Here is a 26362-nt window from a genome sequence, read left to right as displayed (position 1 = left end):
CCCCATGCAAGCTGGGATGCACTGAAACCCCAACCACCTCGTCAGGGGTTGGTAGATGCTTGTGGAAGGGAAGAAACAATTGTGTAAATGGTGCAACCTGAGAGAATTGCTTTTACAAATGAGTACATGGCTCCTGCCTGTGGCAGTGCAGCAAGGCAGTCCCAGCCAGCAGGCTCCTTGGTTATGCTGCTGTTCTGGTCCTGTTTCCAGCCACCTCAGGCCCTTGCATAGTTCTGCAGCAGTACAAAGCAGCAGTGGCTCTTGGCATCTGTCCTTCCAGTTTAGAAGTGCAATAAACCAACTTTCTAGCAGCGTAAATGGCAAAACCTGAGCAATTTCAAAGGTGTTTCTCAGTCCAGCACAGTATTACAGAGGGTACTCAGTCTAGAAAATGGACTTACCTGCAAGAAGTGAACACACGGTGAGTTGTCAGGAAGCTCTTCCTCATCCACCACTGGAGCAGCTCCTGCCCGATGCGCTGAAGGCTACGTTGGGTAAGCAGAGAGCCTCTGACTCCAAAGGTACAAAGCAGCAGCTCCCCTGATAGTTGAATTGTACTGAGGATTAAAACTTCAATCACTTTCCAAACTATGACATTTCACTATAAGAAGCTTCTGGTTTTATAAACCTGCTCCCAAGGACACCCTTTTCCAGTTCTATTTATTTAGAGATGGTTCCGTGTTATTTTTGTTAACTCTGTACAAACTGATTGTGCTCATTCTGTTGCCTTTGACAAAAAGAAGTATTTTTTTAAGCCAACCTGTGGTTCTGTCAAAGAGAAAGTTTACACGTTCAGCCTTCAGTTGCTTTAGGTACATGTTTTGTAAGTCAAGAAATAAAAGAGATGATTGATAAATTGTACACACATGGCCAAAGTCTTTCTATGCTTGAGAGCTTAACACAAAACTCTTCTCCTGCCACCAGGGAAGGAAATTACCATGCACTTGATGTGACTTGATACAACTTTGTTCCATTCAACAAGAAATAAATGCAAACAACCTTTAGAACCAGAAATTTATTGTAGCTTATAGACTTTCCAAACTGACCTGTTACCAATATACACATCTGAAAAGTTATACCCACAGTGGCTACAAACTGCATCAGGACGTTTACAACCTTTCAGCATCACCATTAAGTCATGATCAGTTTTGGTCTAAAATACAGCAGCTACAGCAACAGTATATGGAAGGATAAGTCTTCTACACATTAACACAGGACAACTGTCAGACATAAGTTAAAAGTTTCCCAGGTTACTTCAAACTAGCAGTTATTTACCACAGAAGGAGTCAAAACCATTTCCCCATTTTAGAAATCTAAAATTTTACATTAAAAAAAACCCCAAACAAAACAAAACCAACCCCCAAACCCAGTAAGCTCCTGGTGTGGGTTCATCCTCCCTGCTTCCAGGTCCACCTACTATCGGAAAAGGCACTCCGCAGTCAAGCGTTACCCCAGCTAAAACCCGCCGGTAGATCCCATCACACAGCGCTAGGTGAGAGTAGGTCTGCTCTGAACATCCAAACTATGGATTTGGATCCATTATTATGACCCTCTGTACCCCACCCCTTGGCTTCTTGTTGCTCCTCCAGCACAATGAATGGCCCTGCCTGGCCTGCTGAGACACACACGGGCTGTGCACCACGGACAAAGGCAGACTACAGACAAGAGCAAGAACTGGAATGTTGCTTACCGTGCTGAGGAGTGAGTGGAGTCCTAGTCCCCTGTCACAAGCAAAACAAGTTACTCTTTTTAATCCACCTCCAAATGTAAAACTCAAATAAGCAAATATTTGTTATTCAAGGCTCTGCGTAAGACCTAATAAAGTTAAAGAAACAAGCCCTGCCTTGCAAAAACCACCAGCACTCTCCACCATGGGGCCACAACCTCCTTTTCGTACCTTTCAGCTATTTAGAAAAGTCCTTTGCAATTCCAAGTTCGAACTTTGATCAGAAACAACCAAAATCATTTGCACTTGGAATAATATTAACATGATTCCCAAGGTTTTCTGGTTGGATAATTTATGCTATAGTTTTTCACCAGCAGGAAAACACAATTACTAAGTGTAAACAAAGGCTTAACACATCAACAGTCCCAGTTACTGTACAAGGGGCTACAGGGAATGAGCAGGAGTGTGTTTCATCAACTGGTATCAGCTATGCCCCAAAGCAGGCAGCTGAGCAGGCAGCCAGCACAGAGCTGTGCAGACACAGCCATGGTGCACAGCTCTCACGCTTCCCACCTTCAGGTACCAACATATCCACAACTAAACAACTAACCTCCCTGCCCACAGTACAAGCAGACCATCTCAGTACTGCAGGCAGCCTCACTGTAACCACAGCAACCACACGCTGCTTTGCCCACCATCCAAGTAGTGTTTTTACCCCAATAACTTAAACACCCTCGTGCCAAGAGTTAACTGGAGAAGAAAGAAAACCCAAACTGTATTGCACAGGGCAGCTGAACCTCTGCAGAGGATGCTGAAGCCTTTACAGTTCCTCACCAGCTTCTGTTCCCTCTGCAAAAATAAAGGAGATTAAAGAAAAGGAAAGAAAAACTAAAGAAAGACCAGAGCGGGGCATGAGCGAACATGGCAGTCAAGGCCAATGACACTGTGTTACTGAAACATCTACACTAGATCACGGTGCCCGTGCTCCTGCTGCAGTAGTACAAGACTTGTAATATTTCATGCTGCATGATTGCTTTACTTGAGCATGTTTGAAACCCCAAATCCCTGTTTTCACTACCACAAATGACATAATTACATAATTCCAAGATATTTACAAAATATTAAAAAGTCTGTTAATCTTCTACATATTATCCTCATTCTGCCACTTTACACATGCACTAATTTGGGGGAAAGAAAACAAATCAACAGGCTGAAAGGAGCAGCTTTACCCTTTGTCGACAAGCAATCTTTGCATCTTTTAGAAAGAGAAAAGAAGGAAACAAAGCCAAGTTCGTTTCACTGAGCAAAAAAAAGACAGTTCAGAAATTCATGTGCAATGGCTACAGACCTGTCGAGTCAGCCAGCTGAGATGACATGAAGAGAAAAGTGCAAGGTGGTTCCTCACATAGTGGAAAAACAAATCCAGTCACTGAGGCATGGCTGAAGGAGGAGAGGGGCTAACTACAGCTCTAGGAACAGCATCAGGAACTAGCTGACAGAACACAAACACGGGGATGTGTGGGGCTTGAATCTACTGGCCAGAATGAATTTTGTTTAAACACCATGAATCCTTGGTAACAATGGAGTGTGTTACAGTGGAGTCTTCTAGAGCAGAAACATAAAGACAAAGGGAACAGCTAGAATCAGTAACTGAGGGTAGAGTCATCCCATTCCAGCTGTTGCTGTCTGTTAACATTCTGTTGGTCCTCCTCCTGCTCTCCCTCTTCCTCCTCACTGCTTTCAGACTCTGCACTAGTGATGTCATCTTCTTCTCCATCTTCGCTTTCTTCTTCCTCTTCCTCCTCCTCCTCTTCACTGCTGTGTTGATCCTCATAAGTCTGTTAAGACAGAAATTACTTGTTGAATTAATGGCTAAAATTCTTTTTATTCTTCTGAACTCAGGCACAAGGCACCATATTGAGAAAGAGCTGCTACAGATTCATTACTGGGTTTAGAGTTCAGCAGCAATTAGAGGCAATCAGGAAAGAAAAAGGAAATAGAGCTCTTTCAAACAGCTTTGTAACACTGCTATCAACCCTGTCACACTAAACAAACTAATTCTGAAGTGCAAGCCAGTCGTTCAAATGCTAATGGAAAAGATCTTCCAGTAGGGTCACACAGAGCAGAGGCTGCACATCTCCTTCCTGATTTCCTAAATTCAAACACCAGCCACAGGAGAAACAAACATCATAAACACGGACGTTTCAACAATAAAGCCTTGCAGCTGCAGGCAAGCAGAGTGTGGTTAATGCAGCACAATGAACACCAGAGTTGGACCCTGGCCCATAAACCCAATTAGGCATCGTGAAGCTGTAACCCCTGCAAGATCCCAAACACTGCTCCTGGCATTTGTCACTTCATTAAAAACTCACAGTTCATGTCTCTACTCTGAGTTCAGCACTTGGTTTTGCTCCACTGTGTCCATCACACCCAATACAGCTGCAAAAGAGCATTTTTTGTTAGGTGCCGAGACACCAGTGTTACCTCCATAGGGTTCACAGTGATGGTCAAAGCAGAGTCATCCCAGTCCATCTCGTTTTCCTTTCCAGTGTCCTGGTCACGCATCGTTCTCTGATGTGCAGCTCGGATTCGGAACACTCCCAGAATAATCATGAAAACCAGGAAGCTGACACAAACTACAATCACAACAGTGGCTGTGCTTGGAACGACTGCAACAAGAAAATAAAAGGAGTTTCTTAGCTGATGTTGATAAGTAACTCTTACACAATGCTAGTAACTAGTACTCTGCTCCTGGAAGGGGGAAATGGCATTATACAAATAGATGTAGCTGCACAGAGGCAGTGTGGCTGAGGTCTCTTAAAAAGGCAGCTGGAGCCTTAAGAACTAAAACCTAGTTCCTTAAGTATAATTACATCAATCTGAAGGACTGACAACACATGGGAAACAGATGCCACCACACACACACAGACTCCTCTCTAAAATGCCTGGTTTTCTTCTTTTCATATCCCATACCCATGCCAAATTACCACAATTAAGCCAGAAAGGACAGATACCATCAAGGGAATAGCACTGCATGTCTTTGCTCATGCTATTCAGAACAAATACTGCCCCAGGTCTTACAGTGCCCTCGAGACTGGTACACCTCCCATCTGCCAAGGAAGAAACTCTATTTTATAGACCTCTACTAATCCCCTCCCTACCTGGGCAATAACAGAACAGGACTGAGTAGCTGCTTAGATTATTAGTGCAGCGCAGTGGTTTAAACTCTGGGATAACACCTCTCTGCAGCCAGAAGCCTCTGTACCATTTTAACACCAGAAAACCACAGCTGAACTGCAGAGACTGAGAATTCTTACCTGAAAATGGGTGAGGATTAGCCAAGTTGTGACCAGAGAGATCAACAAACGTGTGGTGCACTGGATGCACGAACTGCGGCTGTGCAGCTATGTGATTGGCGTGTTCAACCGGGTTAGCAGTGTGGATGACGTTCACCTAGGAACAGAAAGAAAACATTAAGCTCCAGAAATATAACTGTTCAAATTCTGAAGAGAGAAAGCAAGAATATACAGAATATAACATACAGAATATAACATATAGAATATAAATGAATATCTATTTCCCAGAGCAGGCATCCAGCTCTCCTTCAACACAACAGCAGCTTGTCTCAGGGGACAACCATCCCTAGCAGTAGCTCCCTCATGTTACAATTCCTTGTCACAAACCCCTCCCGTTTCACAGCTCTCAAATCTGTTTTACTTTGTGTACAGACACCAGTACTTCAGCATAAAACAGATAAAGCCATTTTATAATCAAATTTGATAGCCAGCCATTTTAATCCTGAAATAAGAGCATCTAGAAAGATCTGTAACACACTGATTACATCTTCTTCACTCCCATCTTATTTGCTGTGCATCTTCCACTAACAGCAAAGAAAATACCCTTGCTACAGTCAAAGGGTTAAGAAGAACAAAACCATTCTTTCCAGTTTAACCCACACTGGCTTTTAGGAACAACTGCAAGCTCATCATATGCACCACACATTTCACATTTCCTTTCCAAACAAGCAGAGCTAAATATACCCTCCTGCAGTGGAACACTGTGAGAGCGGGTACCTGACCAGCTGCACAACAGGAAGAGAGCACATTTACTATAGGACAAGGAAAGCATTTGCAGTTCAACAGTTTGCTAAGATCCCAACTTGAGCTCATAGAATTTCCTCAGGAAACAAACCCACATTACTTAACACAAAGATTCCCATTCTGCAGCACAGGAGGCTCCCCAGCCCACCACAACCACGCCGCTAGTGGTAAATACTGTTAACTTCACTGCTGTCCCTTTGGTCAGCCTTAAGGGGTACAAATTCAAGCTCATAGCTGAAAGATGCAGACACATGACAGTTCCTCTCCACATAAGTAACTTTACATTCTAGCACCTGAAATTTTGGTGACCTTTATGTTATATTCTGCTGGACTTCAATATATTTGATATAAGCATATTAAGTAACAATTAGCCTGTACTTTACTGCAGAGGAAACGCAATGTTAGCCTGTGTCCTTTTATAAACCCTTATTATCAGTAATTTAAGCATCCCACAGGCTAAACAGTGAAGGGCCTAGCAATTCCATCTGCAGAATCCCAGAAGTCACACATGAAGGCCACACAAGTCTCTGACAGCACCACTCTTACTCTGTTTGATAGTTCTTTGCTAAATTAATGCCCTGTGTTTCCAATTCAACCTTTTCACCTTCACACTTCCATGAGCCAGACCAGCCAAATCCCCATTTAGGCGGTCTTATTTAAAGCTGAAATGTAGGATTAAGAACATGGTTATATATAAGAAGCAGCCTGAAATGCAATCATTGATTAATATTTATTTACAGGGCAAAAATCCAAGTCAATAATTGATCAATTATCCATCAGTTGAGGCAATAACTTCCCTCTTAGCCATCCACACTCTACAACTTCGCAGTGATCACTCAGCTCACATACCTCCACTTTAAACTCGTTGCTGACATAGCGACCGTTAAGCTCAGAACACACTAACTTGAACTTTCTGTCAAAGAGGGAAGCAGTGTGCCAGTTTCTGTAGTGTATCAAGTGCAAAACTTCTTCATAACTAGCCATAGTATCAACCCCTGTGGAGAGAGAAGAACAAGTACAACAGTCACTTTGCAACAGATGAGTACATCACATACTCCACAAATATTACTCCCTTTCTTTAAGTTTTCTTGGCTGACAGGTATGTCAGCTCCACTGGAATCCTATGGATTGATTCTGGGATAAAATCCTAGACCTACTTAGGCTTTGAAGGGATTTTGGGAGCCTTTTTTTTTTTTTGAGTACATCAACATATTCTGAATATAAAGTAGAAAGGAATAATGCATACTCCTAAGCACTGGAATATTTGTGCAAGGAAAAAGTGTTTTCTGGGGCCAAATGCACTTCATTTCTACAGTCCAGAGATAACCTGCAATTTGGGACATGAGAGAAGAACAGAAAACAGGGACTAGAATTATGTGTTTTCTAGAATCACAGCTTTCCATGAAAGAGTTAAAACACATCTGAGCTTGAAACTAGTCAAAACCAAAGCAGTGAGGTGTTATGAATCATCTCTAGCACATCCTTCCCATTATCACGGTCTTCAGACCCTTCCTAGAACCAGAACAGAAGCAGTAACCCCTACCTGTGATTATCATGCCAAGGTTGGAACTACTCATCTCAATGCCCTTCTGCTGTAATCGTGTCATATCAATCTCCAGGCTCTCCTGTTCCTGATTCAGCTCCTCTCCTAGCACTGTCACCTCACATGTATCCAGGTTATGCATGATCTCTTCAGATACCAATGACTCTTGTACTGAAAAGCAGAGAAAAAGACAGAGGTAAGAGAAACAAAGGTGAAGTAGAGAAGAGCCCAGGGGCTATCAAAACTCAATCCTCCTTCCAGAACAAATATTAAGATCTGGGCCTCAAGTTAGGAGAGCACATATTCATTAAATAATGATTTAAAAAATTATACCAAATACAAAGATATATATACAAATATATATACAAATACAGGATATTTACATGAAGATAATGGCCTGGGCTTACTACTATTTCCAGGAAGACTTTTGTCAGCCCAGAGCAGAGCATCTAAACCTCACAAGAGACCTACAGCTTCTTTTCCCCTACTAGACTCTGTACTAAAAGAGAAATCAATGGCTCTTTGCAAGTGGAAGGTCCCCCAACATGATCACTGAATGGGGTGAGAGTAGGCAATAGTCCTAAGCAGAAAAGGATGTTACCTGTAGGATCTTCATCTCCATCTCCCTCTGGCTCCACCTCCCGTGTAATGGTGCTTATTATGCGAAGCTCAGGAAAGAGGGCAACACCCTCGGAACTCTCAAACTCTGAAGCAGAGCGGGCAAAATGGTTGATGCCACTAAGGCTGATTTTTGGTTCCTCTGGTTGCAAGACCATTATGTATCCCTCCACAGAAGGAATGGAGACACAGGCATCTTCATTGAAACATCTATGAGAAAGAGGAAGCAGTTTTGCACAGTTAAAGGAGGCTATTTCAAAGGGAGGCACAATTATGCAGAGTAATTGCTTTATGAATTTTTGAAGAGCTCTGTCTCAGACCCAAGAGTCTGAGATAAATTCATCAACTGTGTTGGAAAGCAGGAATTCCTCACCAAGGGAGCAATCTTTCAATTACCTTTTACTTACAGTTAACATTTGGCCCATTTTCTAATGCTGTGACTAACAGTCACAGATAATACCTTTAATGAAGGCTGTGATACTGGAGATATACTCATAGCATACTATTGCTTAAGTTCGTCTTTATATTACACACCATTTACTACATTCTCAGGAAGAAAACAAGGGTGCTGGTGCAGAAAACATCTGTTGCATTCAAATGTGTGACAGTTACACACAAGACTCCCTTATTTATCTCAACTGAGATACATCACCATCATTCAGGCTTCAGTTATCACTGTACAGTGACACGTTATTTCAGCACTAGGACATACTTGACAACAGTGGTGATTTTAAGCCTCCGAATTCCAGGTGTTGGGAACTGGCGGGAATTCAGATAGGAAATGTGCTGCATGGCCTTGTCAACTCTGTCAATGTCATCCCCTTCCACAGTCAGCGTTGACTGACTTGGATTCATGTGGATCTGAAATAACAGAGAAAGAATGTAAGAGAACGCCCCAACAGTAACATGATCTAACAATTAAAAGTGGAAGTTCAGCACTGCTTAGCCTGGCAAACACTAGGATAACTACACCTATATTCAAAGCAGTAAGGCCATTACTGGCCCTCCAGTGCAATTTAACTTCCCTCTTCACTTCCTTATTTCAGTGGAATATATTTAATGGTTCATTCTTTAAGACAAATATCTAGACACTTAGCAGAGTTCTGATGTGGAGATTATAGTAACAGTAATATGAAGAGAGACAGCTAATGTAAAGGAGAAATTCAGCTCTGTTCACACATCCTTGCTACCAAAACAGGCATGCAGGGTAAGTCTCATTCTACTAAGCTACTTGTTAAGTATATCTTTTATTAGTCAAACTGGTATAGCTGCTGAAACAGAGAGGCTTACAAATACAGATTTTCTCTTCAAGACTTGAAGAGAACACAGTGACTTTTATCCTTAAACACCACTAAGACCACATCTATACAAGATTTCCTAGTTTTCATGCAATTTTACTGCAGAATGTCACAATGGATTAGCTTGTTTTATTTGGGACACCCCTACCAGCAAAACTCATAACTATTATCAGCAAAGCAACACACACACTCTCCTTCATTCACATACAATTTTACCTTCACGCCTTTGCCAACACCATCAGCCATCTGCAAATCCAATCCCTCCTTGCATGTGTACAGGCAATCTATCACCTTCTTGTTCTCCAGTTTACCAGAACGGATCATCAAACCTGCCAGGTTGCCTCGGAAAAACTGAGCCATGCGGAGTTCACCACCTTCATAGAGGGAGGAAGGAAAAACCCTTACATGGTTTGACTCTTACAGTTTCTTTTGTAATACAACAAAAAATGCCTTCTGGTACCACAGAAGCATTATACACATGCAGGTTAGTTTTTATCCATACTGGGTGTTAACCTTGTGATTATGTTCAAGCATAAAGAAAGAATTCAACAGTTCCCCATGCATATGGCCTTCAAGACACGTGGGGCCATCTCGAACTGTGAAACTCAGGCTAGTATTTCTGTAACAAACACTTCAAACAACATCGCCCATACAGAGAGGTGGTGTTCTTCAGAAAGGACAGACAACCATGAGATGAGCCATAGAAACCTGGATCTTCGTATGTTGAGGTAATGCTTCCTGCTAGTTGATTCTCTACAAGAAGGGCAATGCCCATTGGGATAAAAAACAAGAGCATCCTTGCTCTAGATGTTGTCTACATCTAAACTGATCAACACAGACCCTCTTTAGACTCAAAGGATAGAACTATACTTCACAAAGTGAATCAGCTCATTCTCAAAAAGGTGTCTAAGAGTTAACTGCTCCCCTCTAAAGGTGCCACCTTCTCTCTATGGACTAAACCAAGCAGTTTAAGCCCAGGTAACTCACTTTTTAGATATTTAAGTCTAAATGAACTGCAACGCAATAAGCTCCTCACTGCTTAGACTTTTTGAAGATGACATTCTGATGGCCACTGAGTCCATCTTACTAATCAATGGGGGTCACAGAACACCACCCAGGAACTGGATTTCAAGGTCATAACTTGCTAAGCTACCAGAGTTTTAGAAAGATGTCTGAGCTCATTTTAACATTCTAAATGCCAGAAGATCCCTGGCATAACTCAATACAATTTTCAGTAGTCAATTGTGCTGTTACAAATGATGTATTTTCCAGTTTAGTTTTACAGAGCTCCAGCTTCTATTCTCTGGCTTCTGTTGCCTCCTTGCCAAACTAAAATGTGATGCACAGTTAGATATCTATTCTTAACTACATCTGGACCATTCAACTTCACAGAACAAGCAGGATTTTGAATACACTTTGAGAAACACACACTAATTTTAAGGGTCTCAACTCAAGGCACAAAATCCACTGAACTCTCAGTAAAACTTTCTAAGAAAATAAGTTTCTGTGGCCAACCTGAAACACCTGGAGCCAAAGCTTTTATGTCCATTCACTGTCATTAGAACTTCCTATCAATTTCTGATCAAATCAGTATCCACTTTAAATTCTAGGTCTTTGAGTTATATATGAGCAATCTGATCTATATGTGAAACTGATCTTGCTTTGAGTGGGGAGCAGTTACCTGACTTCCACAGGTTTTTCCCAACCTACTGAATAATTCTATGATCACACATACCTACATACATCTGTATCTATATAGGATGAGGTGCAGATACGTTTTAACAGAACTGGCTGAAAGACATGATAGCTCCTATTTTACATCAATGACTTTTTACACCACTTCACTGCAATCACAATGGTTGCAGATTTGTACATGGAGGTGCATTTGGGTGCAACCAAAAAAACAACCAAAACCATCAAAAGAATAAAAAGAAAGCAAAAAATAAAAAAAAATAATAAAAAAAAATCAGCTGATGAAGCTCTGGAAATAGAAGCACAATGAAGAAACAAGCCTAGGAGAGGATTATGTGAAGGTCAATGGCCCAAATGCAATGCCTGCATTTCATGCTGTGTGCGAGATGAAGCAATGTCTTGGCTTAAAAATGAAACAAAACAGTAGGGAAAAAACTCCAGCAACCTGCAGAGGTCTCAGGCACAGTTTCATTGTCATTTTCATTTCCTGTATATTCTGTAGAAAAGCAAGACAAAGAATAGGACAACAGGGAAAAGTCCAAGTAGTTACAATTTGGCAAACTCTCTTATCACAGAAATACAAAGCAGCATTTCCCCCCCCCCCCAAGTCTGCTCATACTTGACCCAGCTTCTCAAGGATTACAAGTTGTTTGCAACATGAACAGCTGCAATGCAGGGAAGAAGCATTACTATGTCATTTACAAGAATATAACATTCATGACAAGACAACCTGAAGAGCCCAATCCACAAGCTGCAGGAAAAGCAGTCCCATTGGAGAACACTTCACCCACAGATACCCAGTCTCACAAAAACACTCTGAGTGATGAGATAGAAGCTGATCGACTGGCTCAATTGATTTTCTTCTCTCTCAACTACTAAAGGGGAATGTAAGGTGAAATCCAGCCTGTATCAGCAAATCACCACAAGGTATTAAATGCTGATCAAAACCAGCCATTACCAACACAGAATTTTTATCATAATAATAGCATTATCTGTATTAAGCAGTCAATTTATCAGATCAAAGTGTCTCAGGGGAGAAACACTGACAGTGGAAAACAGCTTTTAATCTTTTAAAAGAAATGTCAAAAGAACTTTTTCAAAAGCATAAAATCTCTCTCTCCTTAGAGGTGAGCTGTGCTTGTAACTTAGAGCAGATCTTGGTAAGACAAAGAGGATGGCCTTAAGCAGTAACTTTGCTCCTTTGGCATGCTTTTTCCCAGCCCTTTGTGTTCTAATCCCCTAAAAATCAGGCCTTTAGTGGAATTTTTAAAAGGTAGCACCTCAAGTTCTTGTGTTCCAGAATTTTAATGCTCCTACTTCAGTCTGCTGTCATTGAAGTGAAAATTCATGTCAGAAGAAATTAAAGAATCATATAATTGTGCCAATATGAAAGGACAGGTTTTAAAGTAAGTGTATATGCTTTTGTTAGGATGCAGAACATATATGGAAGCCATTACACAATCCACACACTTAGGTGGAACAGAGATTCCAAGCTCCAGTTTCTTGAAAACCAGCCACTATAGCTTCCCTTTGAGTTAGAAGACAGAGCTGTAAAGTCACAAACAAAATGAGATGAATGATGGGGAAAATAACTGACTCAGAAGAAGGGACAACAGAATGAGTTTAGCACCAAGATAACATTAATACTGAAAGACAGTGAACTTGTCACAAAAGAGTAAATTTGATGGAGAGGTTATTTTGGTAATTTCACCTTCATTCACTCTTGAAAGGCTTAAAACTCTTAAAAGAGAAAACAGACATTCTAATACCGAGACTTAATTAGATTAAAATATCTCAAAGCTTTCCATTTCTCATTCATTTGCAAGCTACTTCTATGCATTACTGGAGACTGCAACTACAGCCCATATTCCCAACTACAGTAACTCATGAATGATTTAACACTGCTTTATCTCTGACCAAAAAGATCAGCTTTATACTGGCTAGGGTGTAATTTAATCAGTAAGCAAACACTTCAGTTCAGGACTGTGACACAAGACCTTTGTTACAAAGATCTCTGATAATCTGCATCCAAGTTCAGATGCATTCTTCTCCTTTTTCTTAAGCTTTGAAGAGTAGGTTTCACGAGGATCAGGACACATGAATTTGCGTTCTACAGTTTGTAGAATATTGTGTTTTAAGCTATAGTCTGCATACAATAAAGCAGATGCTTTCTACGCTTGTTTTTATAAGCAGAAATGGCAAAATATCCAAGAGACAGCATCACTGTGCTGCTCAGCTGAATTGTCTGCGGGTCATGTCTCCATTTATAAGAACACTTTCTAGCGTATGCTTTTCAACCTACTTGAAATCAAGTGTTCTGCTTAGTAATGTGAACTATTATGATGCACTTTTACAACTGTTATTAAAAATAAGCCATTGCTATTCCCATGGTTACCACAAAAATCACTTTGATGGGATGTGCTTGGTGAATAGCTTCCTATTTCACATGCACCTGTGGCCAAGCAAGAACACACTCAGGGAAAAAATGACTAAAAGAGGAAATACATCAAAATAACTGGTCAGAAAAACAATCTGCAAAAGACAAAACAAGTGCTCCCAGGCTGACCACAAAGACTGCTTTTTTAAACAGCTAAAAGTATTAACCATTGTGAACAGTTACCTTGCCAACACGCTCCAACTACTAGCTGTGTCTCTATCTTGGAGGCATGAAGTGGGTAATCCTCAGTCACTGGGAAAGGATCATAGGAAACCCCATCCACATAGAGAGTTACCACTGGGAATTCCACACTGACAACATAATGATGCCACTCCTTGTCACACACCTGAGTGAAGACAATTTTAAACATTCTACTTTCATTTTGGTTTTTAATCACACTTGAGTAACTGATCTGATACCCACTTTGCATAGACACCAATGACCTCTAAGCCTGTGCAGGCACACTTTGTCTCACACACATAGCATGCATCTGACAAGCAAACCACCTGTCAAGTATCTATAAATGATTTCTCTTTGCCAATGTTAGAAGCTGTGTGTAGTTCTGTTCCTTGAATTATTAGAATACCTAATAACAGCATATATCAATGTAAAAATATGTATCTATATGCAAGAACCTTCTGAAATAGTTACAATACAACTTTACTTGATAAAGGATCTGCGTTGGCTACGAGGGACTGTTTAGAGAAAAATGTGACTATTTTGAATAGAAAAAAAGCCTTCCATAATAGAATCACAGTGAGAGCTGATTAGTTTTGGAAAGTAACAATCTTTCCATAAGGGTATATGTGGGCATTTTACCATTGAAACGGTAAACATTGCCCTGCATGGAAAATAGTAGAGCCTTAAATATGTTAGAAAGTAACTCATCACTTAGGTAACTTGCAAAACTGACCTGTAACAGTGATCTACAGCAATTACAAGAGCCTTTATCAATTTACAGATATCCAGTGTTATTTTATCACTCAGACCCAGAGGGCTAAAAAAGCACACAGTTCCTTCTGCCTCACTCTTCATGATCATAATGAATTCATAGAACTAAGTTCTACAGCATTTAACAGGACCAAAGTGAAGATTAATTATTACAGCTTTCATATTCACATCTAAAATGATTAAGTATATACATGACTGAAAGACTACAAACAGACAACCTCTTTCTGAACAGGAAGCAGAAAGTACCTGCATCCTTCAGAGGCCTATTAACTCTTTGTGGAGTAAAACCTAATTAAGAAGCCTGATTTGTAGCTACTGCTCACAATGTGCAAAGAGTCACCAATTTTATTTCAGTGTGTAAAAGGATTAAGAAGTTCTTCTGTTATCCTATTTTAATGCTATGAACTGGAATACTTCCTGCTTTCTCATGCACACTACCTTATAGTGTATTTAGTGAAGATAACTGCCATCACAGCTAAGAGACTAACATTGTATTTTCACACACAAACCCATATTATCCTACTTTTCAAGACAATGACTTGTACTTTGATTGGTGAGTTTCACTGGGTTTAGTAAAACCACTAGAGTAGCATTTTATATTGAAGATGAAAAGGTGAAGCTGGATCTCTGACACCTGATCACCAATAAGTACTGTTGTGTTCTATAATACATTACATCAGGAATCTGGAGCTGCTAAAGCACTTATCAATAATTATACTATTAGGTAGTTTAGTCTCCAATGGCTTTCACTGCATTCTAACATCCTACCAAATCTTCTTCCAGACTTACTTGGTTTAGTTTCCAGTGAAACTCAGCAGGTTTGTATGTTTTTTCCTCTGAAGGATCTTGGCGGAAGAGGAAAACAAGTCGGCAGTTGTGCACATAGAGCGTGTAATGGTGCCGGTTCATATCTGCATGAGGGTTTCAATTAAACATTATTATTTTCTGTAAAGCTTAAGGACTCCACAAAATTCACCTGTTCTGCAATTTCAGACATAAATTCACAAGTAGCTGATAGGAAGAAACAAATGTAAAAAGTAAATCAGACATTTTAAAAGGAACATAAAACATCTGTAATGGTAGTTAGGGTGAGTATCTTTGAAGAACCGATGAGTAACCCACTGTACAACAAACAGACATGTCACAGATGAGCCTGTCAGCAGGAGAAAAAGAGAAACAGCTCTGTTTGCAAACAGAAGAGCTTTTTCCTTACAAGTGAGTAGCTTCTATCACATCTAGTTACTGTTTTGAAACGCGTACACATGATGGCAGGTAGACATGCTTTCCTAAGAGAAAACTATGTAGCTGTAGCTGTGAAGGATTGATCATTTTAAATAAATACAAAGGTGAAATGCTAGAGAAACAGGTAAGAGAAATGAAAATAAACTTTTCAGCTACACCATCCATTCCCTGGCATGGAGGAGTCAAGAAAGAAGGGAATGAAAAAAAACCCACCAAAATCATGTCAACCTTTCAGCCTGACTGCATTAAATCTGACTGTGCTGTTCAGTGTGATTTAGTCAAAATTGCCTCCCTGTAACAAACCTAGTTCCAGTGTTTCAGTATGGCATCATATACCATTGAAATGAAGGCAAATATCTGTACTACCAGAAACTGCCTGTTACCAAAATTATATGGTAAGGTCAACCCAAGGAACAGGAAAAGAAAACTTGTTTTGAAGGTCTGCCTTCCCGTGTACTTTGAAACAGGAAAAGCTGTATTTACATTTGCCTTTTCTTCTCCAGTTCATTCACTTCCATGAATTCAAAGGTATGGGTTTTGGTTAACGAGAATAGGTGAAGACAGGGAGAAGAGGAGAATATCTGTACCTAGTTCTGCATGACAGTCACTTTTCTTCTGTTCAAAGAAATGCTTTTAGGATATCAAAAATACTGTTAAATCTTTCTGATTTTCAAATAACATTTAAAATCTATTCAATGTAGTTTCCTTTGAAAAACCCGGCAGCATTTTAAATGAAGTATCTTTCTAATACACTGAACAAATCCATTGCTCCAGCTAACAAAACCAAGAATTCTTTTACCCCCATTAGACAGCAATTAGGGAAACAGGGCTATCAGATTTGCTTCTTACTAATAGCATCTCTACAATGATTGTGTCTGCAGCAGTCACAGAGACTGAGATTATGCACAGGGTGAAAAATTTCATCACTGGAGAGAGAGAAATTATCTCCTCTTAGAAAAAAAGACACAGCAACAAATGTCACTAAACCTGAAATATGTATTTGAATGATTTTAGGCAGTATCAAGAAAAAGGCTATTTTTGGAGATGCAAATCAAGACTGCACTGCAAGGATAAGTCACCTACCACAGCAAAGAAATGCATGATGTAAACTGAAATAGAACTAGAAAAACAAGTCTGCCTAATCTGAAGCTAGACAATCTAAGGCCATGACTATAGGTAAGCACAAGACAAAGTGACTTTCACAACCCATTTCACTTCCAAGAAAAATCTGAACTAGAGAAAAAAATAAAGGATCTCACAGATGCTGCCACCATATATAAATCCAAGTAAACCCAACAGTGAGATCATTTATAGTTGAAGTATTGACAAACCTGTCTTGTCTGAATTGCACAGAATTGTTTCTTTCTCTTTGGTTCCAGGCCCATGCCTCATCCACACTGAAATCATGAAGGGCTCTTTTAGATTGACTGTGACAACACCATCGGGAATCTTCACAGCTTGCGTGCCATTGAATTCAAAGACTTGGTCACTGTCATGACCATTATCTGTAGGAAGTCCTATTGTCCAGTTAGCAGCACTGCTTGGAGGTGGAAGCAGCTCAGCTGTGCCAGCAGCAGCACCTACAATAAAAACACTCAAATGAAAAAATGGTAGAAACTAAAGTAGTAACCTCTAGTTTCAAACCAGACTGGTTTTCTGAGCACTACTTGTTCAGCACCATCAGGATTATGCACTACCATCACCCGTCAGGCAATTCTCCCTTTAAATAATGTGGCATTAATAAGAAACATGTAATAAACACAATGACTTCTATAAATTTAACTTCTGTGTAGACATCTCATCTGGTTGGAATTGTTTTGCTTACTAGCTGTAGAGCCTTATTTTGCCTCTCTCTCAAGAACCATTACATGAACACTACTTGTCCCTCAGGCCCATGTACACACTGCCTTTCTCTTAACAGTGCACTAGTTGTAGGACTAATAACCATCCAGTTGAAGACGGCTGCATAAGCATCCCATCCCAGATCACTGTCCAACAGTATCACAGGCAGGAGCAATGACACCCAGCAGGTACTCAGACTGCTGGTTTTTCAAGCCTAAATCATTAATGTCACAGTGACATCATTAGGGAATAGACTGGGTCTCCAGGGTTACATCATATTCATACTTTCAACCAACTTAAATTGAAGACACAAATCATTAATGATAATTCTCGTATCCCAATTCTTCCATATTGACTACAAAGAATTCATAAACTTTTCACAGGATCTTTAAGTGCAGGGTACGTGGATATGAAGGTGCCTTTAATTCCCAGAAGCACAGTACAGACGTAATTGATGCAAGTAAACTCTTCTTTCCAAAGCACACTTTCCTGGTTTTCCATCTGCTTTTTCACCATGTATTTCCTAACTGCATCCTTCACATCCATCATTGTCCCTGCCCATGGCAGGGGGGCTGGAAATAGATCATCTTTAAGGTCCCTTCCGACTCAAACCCTTGTAAGATTCCATCATCATGCCCCAGGAAAAAACAGGTTTCAGTGGCTAAACCCTTCCTTATACATAAAATCATTTCACCTCTCGGAACATGCATCTCAAAGTGAGGGCAATTATTAGTCTATATAAGCTAGTGGAGAGGCAGAAAAAAGTGATTCTTTACTGCATTTGAGAATTACTTTGTCACCTCCAGCCAATTTCATGCTTTTTACTGCATGCTAGAAAACTACATGCCAATGGAGACTGTACCTACTCAACTGATTTATGGTCAAACAGAATAGTCAAAGAAAAAACTACTAAGACAGAGAGAAGACTTGAGCTGAACAAAAGCATTCTTACCACAAAGTCTGTGAATGGATTTCTCAGAGTAGGTGTCTCTGTCACAGCCTTTACCAATATGGTTAGTTTCTAGTTCAACTGTTGCTTGAATTGAGGTTACTGGCTCCTCACATGTCTCCAAATGCATACCAGGGAAGAGAGCTAATGCACCAGTACCAGGCTCGTATTCTATTCTTTTGCTCCAGCCTGTGTATTTATACAAAGAACAATATTAACAGTCTCTCATGTTTAACTGAATGTACCAGCAAATGCTAAAAGCAGACAGGGAGAAGATGTAACTAACCTTGCCAGCCAGGCTTGCATGTAGGCTTAATGCTAATTTTAACCAACACATCCTCAGCAGCTCTCTTCTTCCCACAGTCATATGCTGTTACTGTCAGTTTATACTGATGTTCTTTACCATAGTTTAACTTTTCTGTGTTTTTTATATAACCTGATACAAGAAAAAAAGAGTAATAATCAAGACATCAATTTCTATTCATTTCTCAAGGTCACTAACCACATTAAATACACCCAAATACCACCTCTGTACTGAATACAGGCCCCAAAACTTTAACAGACACAACTGGAGTGAATTAGCCCTTCACTATTTGACTTTTCAATGCCTGACATCAGGTGCAGATCCTTAAAAATGACATAAATCCAGAGACAAGTACAAATACACAGAACAGCAGGTAGATACTTATCAGACTCTTAATAGCATATTACCCAAAATGAAACTGTTCGGAGGTGGCAACCAATGCATAAATTACCAATCTGCACACCCATGACAATTATCCACTGGCAATTCCCCAAAATTATCCATCAGATTCCCAAAAACCTCAAACTAAAGCCCACTAAAAACTGGTTTGCTGTGATTAATCAGCTTGCTTGAACACCTAGAAGTAGTTCTATAGATCTTGAAGGGTCCACAGATTACCAGTGGAAAGGAACAACCTAAACAAATCACTGCACTTCAAAACCAGTAACCATGACACTGTAATCTCCAGAGCCACATCATGAGCATCAAGTGTGAAAAGCACACACATGGAATCCCATTTTTAAAAGCTATACTAAAATGGAATAGGAAACTATAGGGCTGGGGGGGAAAAAAGCCTATTAGGAGCTGGTTTAAAACATAATACAGCTACCTTTATTTTGAAAAGCATTTTACAAGAAACAACAAACATGTAACACACCATCTGCTCCTGACATCAGCACATGGGATTGGCACTGAAAGACATTTCTCATTATTAAACTGCTGAACATCTCCATTTAACTATGTTGTAGGAAAGGGTTAAACCAGGGCTGCTGTAGTTTTAAACTGAACTGTTTGAAATCCTATTCTTAGAGTGGCAAATTACAGTAATTTCCACTCCATTTCACATGATTTTCTTACCGTCTTTGTCAATAGCAAAAGGTACATCTGGAGTTACAATTTCATAACTGCAAATCTGGCTGAACTGAGGTGAGCAGTCTGCATCCACTGCTTCCACTTTGAGGATGTTGTCATACCTCTTCCCTTCAATAACTGTTGCCTTGTATGACTTCTCTTTGAACACAGGGGCGTACTCATTAACATCGTTCACCTGAATATGTACTGTTGCTCTGGAAATAAAACAGAAAGGTCAGTTCCTATACACTGCAAACTCCATTCATGCAAGGAATCTGACAGAACTTTACAATGCGCACAAGTTCCCTCTTGCACAGATGAAGCTGTCCGTCAGAATTTCAGTTCCCAGAACGAACTGACCAATGACTAATAAAACTACCAGTCTCAACCACTCTACCCAGGAAAGCAGTGGATGTTTTCCTAGTGTGTTGCTATAGAATTCAGCATAGTTCCAGGTTATTGCTTACTATTGTTTATTTGCAAATAAAATCCAAAACTTTGTATTGTAACCATTAAATTGTCACCATCTTACAGAAATACAACAAAACACAGCTGTGACAAAACAGGCTCTTACTTCTGTTAAAACACTACAATCTTTCTAGTTCCTTCCTGCTGTCAGAGTACTTGATATAAACACCCAGTTTTTACTTCATGTGAACAAGAATGACAAGACTGGTCTTATACTAAGAGCTCAGTCAGGTGCATTTAATTAGCTTGCTTTGGCTAATGAAGTACTGAGCTGGGTAAGTCAGTGAAAACTGGCTTATTTCTTGGATGCAGGAATGAAATTTAAATGGAAGAATCACGTAAGTGGAAGAAACACTTTAACACATCATATAGCCAAGCCAGATTATCCTAAACACATTGCAGCTTGAATTACATCATTTCACACTTGTCATTGATTGCTGGTATATATAGAACAGGAAAATAATGCAGTTTCTGCCAAAGCCCAAGAAGAAAAGGTGAATGATGGAATGTAAACTAATACAGAATTTGATCACTACAGCCCTTCCATTAAAGTAAAAGTCTTTAAGGTTTTATTTTATCCCATGTACTCAATAAATGTCACCAAAAAAAAACAGCCTTCTGTACCAAACAGCTTTAAACTCCTGACTTTAAAAGCTAAATTCAAGCTAAACTTTCAAGGCCAGGTTGTACACAGGGGCTTGGAGCAACCTGCTCTAGTGGAAGGTGTCCCTGCCCATGGCAGGAGGTTGGAACTGGATGAGCTTTAAGGTCCCTTTCAACTCAAACCAGTCTGTGATCCTATGAACCCCAAAGATGGTTAAAAGCCACAAAAAACCCACACAGCACTGGGCAAGGGAAATTTCCACAGTGGTTTGTAGGTGCAGGTCTCAGAAACCCAGCATTCCTGCTGTGGGTAAAGAAGAGCTGCAGAGCATGCTGCCAGATCTGCACTGCTTCATTATGTAGCCACGAATTTGGATAAACATCTCAACCAGCACAGGCAGAAAAATACAGGTTAAGTTCTACAGTGCAGAGAAGGAACTGTACGCTATCAAACCAAAGAATATAATTCCAGTCAACCCAACAAAACATGTGTTGCCTTATTTCTCTTTGAAATCTTTCTTCAAAAGTCAAATTGAATATCACATAGTTTTCTGTAAGTGTAATTCTAAAGGAGATAACTTTCTGCTATTTGAAGGATACAGCTATAGAGTAACAAGGTCATATTTGTCACCAAGATGACTGCTGCTGTCTATTCCTCATCTTATTTATGCCCTTCTTTTCTTCACACAGATGGTAATCTTCCACATGCTCTGCAGATGTTTACACCAGGGTGTTAAAACTGTTATTGTCAAGTGGATTTTCTAAAGAGCATTTTACATTGTGGTTTTTTCCTTAGATAAAGACTAGTTGAAGATTGCTTTGTTCTCATTCTTTAATCTAGGCAGAGATGAAACTTATGCTATTGATCCGGCTTTTTTCAGCAAGGCTGTCTGGAAATGACAGCAACACGTTTTCATTTCCATTCTGGTTAAGTTTAACACAGACTGACCTCTCAAACCAGTTTTTTGTTTTAGAAACTGAGTTCTGGAACAATGGCTTGGAATCCAATGCAAACTCTATATCAACTCTAGATGGATTTTAGCTATATCAGCAGTTTTCCTGCTTCTATCCCCACACTACTTTCCAATGCAAATTCAGAGACATCAAAAGATAAAGCAGTTATCAGGAGCCAAATGAGCTTTATGGTCCAACCCTAACCATTCTGTATGATCATTGAGAACACAGCTAAAGAGGTGTCAAAACAGCTCATGCTCATTTTGCTGCTATTTGTGTTACCCTTAAAGCCTTCCAGTAGTAACACTTGGTTTACATTTACTCTAAATACACAGACCATAAATCACCATGAGCAGGAGACCACTTGAAACCAAACTTCCCCTCAGCCTACCACAGATTTACTTACTTGTGGGATTTCTTTGCATTTGCTCCATCTGGTCCCTTGCCACAGTCATAGGCCTGGATGGTGAATGTGTAGTCCTTCTGTAGCTCACAGTCAAGCTTTTCCTTAGAGCGTATTATTCCCTCCCCAGTGGATTTATCCACTACCACTGCTTCAAAGGGAACATTCTGCCCGTGAATTTTAAATCCACAAATCTCACCTACAGATTCAAAGTAAGAAAGGTTAGAACTGGTCAAAACTCTTACACTTTCATTTTGTTTTTTTAATAAATGACCAAATATTTTGCAGCCAAGGGTTTGTGAGGGTCTGTGGACAAAGCAAGAGCACTGTGCTTTAAAATGGGTGATATCTGGGAACTTTAGTAAAAAGAAGCATACGTCTGCCTTCCAAGCAACTGGTTTATTTGCATCCATTCATGCAGGAATACAAAAGAGAAAAAGAGAAATGTAGACAGGCATTTCACAGGAGTACTTGATATAGCTCTAGGGTAAGAGATCTTATGAGAGCATACAGCCAAGGCCACTGGTAATATCTTCTATGCCAAGCTACTGGAAATAGCTGGGCAGCTTGTTCATTTTGACCAGAGCAAAAGGTTAAAATGCACAGTTACAAGTCAAGGGATGAAAAAGCTTCAAGTACAGGTTCAGCACCATAATTACAGAAATTCTGTCAACAGATCAAGGAACAAAGTCTTCCTGTGCAATGTACCTGGCTAAAATTAGGGAATCAAAACAAACTACTGAATGAGGAAGGTAGAAATACCAACTTCTCAGGCATCCATTTCAACAGCTATCTACTAACACAGACAAAATCTGTTAGGCAAGGAAGCTCTCACATGGAATGATTTAGTAGGCTTTCCCTTCTATTCAGACTCTTCATCCTAGCAAACTTGCAAGAGAATTCCCTAATACATCATTTTAAACCATATCTAAACCTAATATGACACTACAAAACCTCTTGCTGGCACCACTAGGTCCATCCATCAGCCCATTATGGGAATTGAGCTTAGCACACCTAGCTGTGCTGACAAAAGGCACTCAACAAACATTTTAATCACCTATACTTTGTTTTTACCTGTGTAACTTCTGTCTTGAAGGTGATTTTCTTACACCAACATAAAACACTATTTTGCTATTCTAGTTGCAGTGTTATCTCAGTACCAAGGATGCACTCCTGCTGCAAACGTGGCTAGAGGTATTCAATAAAATGTATTTGATCTCATATTTTAAGCTACTGAAGTACACTGCAGGGAAGGTGTTACAATGCTTCAGCAGTTATATATTACTTTCCAAAGCATATGAAAAAATATGTCCCAAAAAAGTAAGCTATCAGTGGAAATATCAGAAAACACTAATTTGCCCCAAAACAACTTCTTCAGTGTCCATATAGTGTTCAATAATCCCAAGTGGTTCAAATGGATGTCTGATTTACAGATATTTCTAACCAAGGGTTTAGTTACATACAGATTTTATCAATATATTTGAAAATAGAAAAAAACTGGGAGAATAAATGGGACAAAAGAGCATGACAGGATCTTCTGTTTAAGTGCTGATTCCCCATTTCATAACCAAAGTTAGTAGGTTAATATTCATAAAAGGCATAGAAAGAACCCTCCATCACCTTCTTTGGTGACTGTCACCTCAAAACTCTCTAAAGGGAGAAAAGATAAACCCAAGTCAGTCACAGGAAAAGTTGAAAGGGAGCAAATAAGGAAAAGGCAAAGATGCACACATTACACAGAAAAGCTTTGGAAAAATTGTCTTTTCAAATTCCAGTGGAGATTTGCTGTAACTGTTACAATTTTAGAGTTTTAGTTTTGTTAAACAAGATTCAATCTTTTAACTTCACGTTGCCATTTGTACAATTTTGAAGGATTTAAGTGTATCAAAAGGCTTTTTTCTTTTTCCCTTTTTTAAATACCAACTGCTAAAGATATTTTCAAACTTCCATGTTGATGAAGAACTAGAGAGCAGAATTTATCAGGATGTATTATGCTATTCTCTGTAAAGACGACACATTAAATAACTTAAACAAGCTTTTATCTGTTATACTGAAACCACCACGTTTCTACAATTAAAACCTTTACATCCCCCTTTTGAGCTCCAGGAAAAATACTAATAAATTAAACAGTCAGGAGATTTTTGTGTTTTCACATACATTTTTAGCAGTTTAGGTTGTATAACGCTTCACATTTGCCAAATGTAAATTCTACACCAAACTTGACAGTATTGACATAATTCATGATTTAAAAATATACACAGTAAATTGTGAGCCTGCTGAACATAAAAGCTTTAATGTAAGAAATGGGGAGTTAGAGGGGGAAGCTACATATTTTCCTAGCAGTATGTCACTTTCCCAGGTTAAACAAGCAACCCAAGCTTCTATAGTTTTATTCTACTGCTGAAATAGTGTAATGCTGGACAGAAGAGATTCAGGTACTCAAACATATTCAACTATTAATACTTAGGATGCCCCAAACTGAGGATGCTTTGCCCTTCCAGCCATTCCAGGAAAGTAGAGCCTTGCCGTGCCCTGGATGTTTCACATTTATGAGGAGATCTCAGCTATAACTGAGTTTTACAAGAGTAGTAGATGACTGACAGGCACCTGGAATGGTTTCACAGATTTAATGAACAGTTATGACTGTTCTTCACTCCTCTAGAAATCATAATTTGTTAAACCCCCAAACTACCACCTTTTATGTATCACTCAGCATATCAAATATCATCATCTTTGACCTGAATTCCAGTACAACAGAGTAGACCTGTACCCTTAAAATCTCTTCTCCCAGATCTCCTGGTAATTCTTTCACCTTTCAACTTGCAGTAACACAGTTAATTCAAGTCTCCATTCTAGAGTGGCCTTAGGAAAGAGACAAGGCTCTATAGTTACAGAGAAGCATTTTTCTTAGAAAGGCAAATTTACACCTTAAAAGTGAAGCAGAAATATAATCAAGGCAAGTTACCTTACAATGTACGATGGCCTTCATTTTAAAAGGAGCCAGTTTCTAAATAGCTCTCAAAAGGTTCTCCCTGAAACTCCCTTCAGGTAATCCCTAGATTTATAATCAGCTCCTGATTTTAATGCACTCCTGTGGCACCCACATAATTTATTTCAGTCTATTCTTACACAGGATATAAATATAATCCCAGATTTTAATGTGTTTTGGCAATAGGATCACCCAACTAAGTTTTACACTGTTTAAATTCACGGCTGACACCACTGATTAGCCAGAAGTGACATTCCAACTGCAGGCTTTTAAATATTGCACATCTCTGACTCCTCTACACCCACCTCCCTGCTCCCTTCCAGTAACTCCAGGAGTCAAGCACTGGGTGTGAACATGAAGATTACAAGAAGAAAAATAATGTGAGGGAACATTAAAGCAGAAAGCCTGATAATGGGGAGAAGAGGGAAAAGTAGATGAATGCAGCAATTACCTATTTGAAGCAGGGAAGGCTGTTAAAAACTGGTCAATTCTTTATCATCTGAAGGGACCTTTAGCTCTGGCATCAACCCCAATGTGGCTGCTAGGAAGTTCAGGCATTACAGTTTTGGCTTCTAAGCATAAGACATAAATAAGCTCTCTGGTAAGGATCTGTCTCCAGATGCTTTATAAGGGGTAAAGCTTTGGCTTGCCCTGTACTGTATAGCTCAACTCCTGACAATGTTTCTCAGAATAATAACTGACCCAACACAATCATATTTTCTACTTCACACACAAGCCAGATTAACAAAAAGCCCTTTTATGACTACACTGACAAGGTTCTTGTGACTGGAAAAGTTAGCATGCATGAAAACTTTGGTGTTACTTATAAGTGTTCTAAATAAGCAAATGCAGAGCTCTCAACCTAACAGGCTTTTTGAGCTCCCTTCTTCAAAGTGTCCCTGCAATGAAAAGAAGCAAAAAGGAACAATTCTCTGAAGTACAAAATATTTCCAGAATTAAAGGTCCCTTCCTTTCTCAAAAATACATTACAGGCTGTTAGAGCTCTTTCAAGACAAAGATGACAATCTACAGACTAATATTCCCATACATGGATATTCATTTTCATCTCACTTATGAAATGCATATTTTGGTATAGTACAGGTAAGGCTCTTCTGTGACTACAGAATACTTGGCAGCGAACTTCTACTGCCATTAAAGTAAGCTTAGTCCCATACCATGCTCCCTAAGGTTTCATGCTATGTCGTATGTGCTTAATGCTTTTCCTCATTTCA

The 26362-nt window shown here is 39.6% G+C and overlaps 1 protein-coding gene across 4 annotated transcripts in view; it reads right to left on the bottom strand.

Moving 5' to 3' along the window:
- Positions 1-1000: 1000 nt before the first annotated feature.
- The window catches only part of CLSTN1 (calsyntenin 1), a 38316-nt gene continuing 12954 nt past the window's right edge, over positions 1001-26362 (bottom strand). Inside the window, exons 3-19 of one of the 4 annotated variants that reach the window (XM_034068550.1) lie at positions 23762-23791; positions 22145-22340; positions 19720-19928; positions 18625-18774; positions 18342-18527; positions 16879-17127; positions 15095-15216; positions 13538-13700; positions 11363-11413; positions 9442-9599; positions 8640-8788; positions 7911-8137; positions 7310-7480; positions 6616-6761; positions 4984-5119; positions 4151-4335; positions 1001-3504 (exon numbers count right to left, since the gene is read on the bottom strand). In XM_034068550.1, the coding sequence (XP_033924441.1) occupies positions 3310-3504; positions 4151-4335; positions 4984-5119; positions 6616-6761; positions 7310-7480; positions 7911-8137; positions 8640-8788; positions 9442-9599; positions 11363-11413; positions 13538-13700; positions 15095-15216; positions 16879-17127; positions 18342-18527; positions 18625-18774; positions 19720-19928; positions 22145-22340; positions 23762-23791 (2723 nt within the window). In that variant the 3' untranslated portion in view covers positions 1001-3309. The remainder of the gene's footprint in view (positions 3505-4150; positions 4336-4983; positions 5120-6615; positions 6762-7309; positions 7481-7910; positions 8138-8639; positions 8789-9441; positions 9600-11362; positions 11414-13537; positions 13701-15094; positions 15217-16878; positions 17128-18341; positions 18528-18624; positions 18775-19719; positions 19929-22144; positions 22341-23761; positions 23792-26362) is intronic. The other 3 variants (XM_034068551.1, XM_034068552.1, XM_034068553.1) reach the window with 3 other exon arrangements.

The sequence above is a fragment of the Melopsittacus undulatus genome, chromosome 12 (genome assembly GCF_012275295.1).
Source record: "Melopsittacus undulatus isolate bMelUnd1 chromosome 12, bMelUnd1.mat.Z, whole genome shotgun sequence".
Classification (NCBI taxonomy): domain Eukaryota; kingdom Metazoa; phylum Chordata; class Aves; order Psittaciformes; family Psittaculidae; genus Melopsittacus; species Melopsittacus undulatus.
Note: the sequence above shows the minus strand (reverse complement) of the source record. Positions and strands in the feature narration are given on the sequence as shown.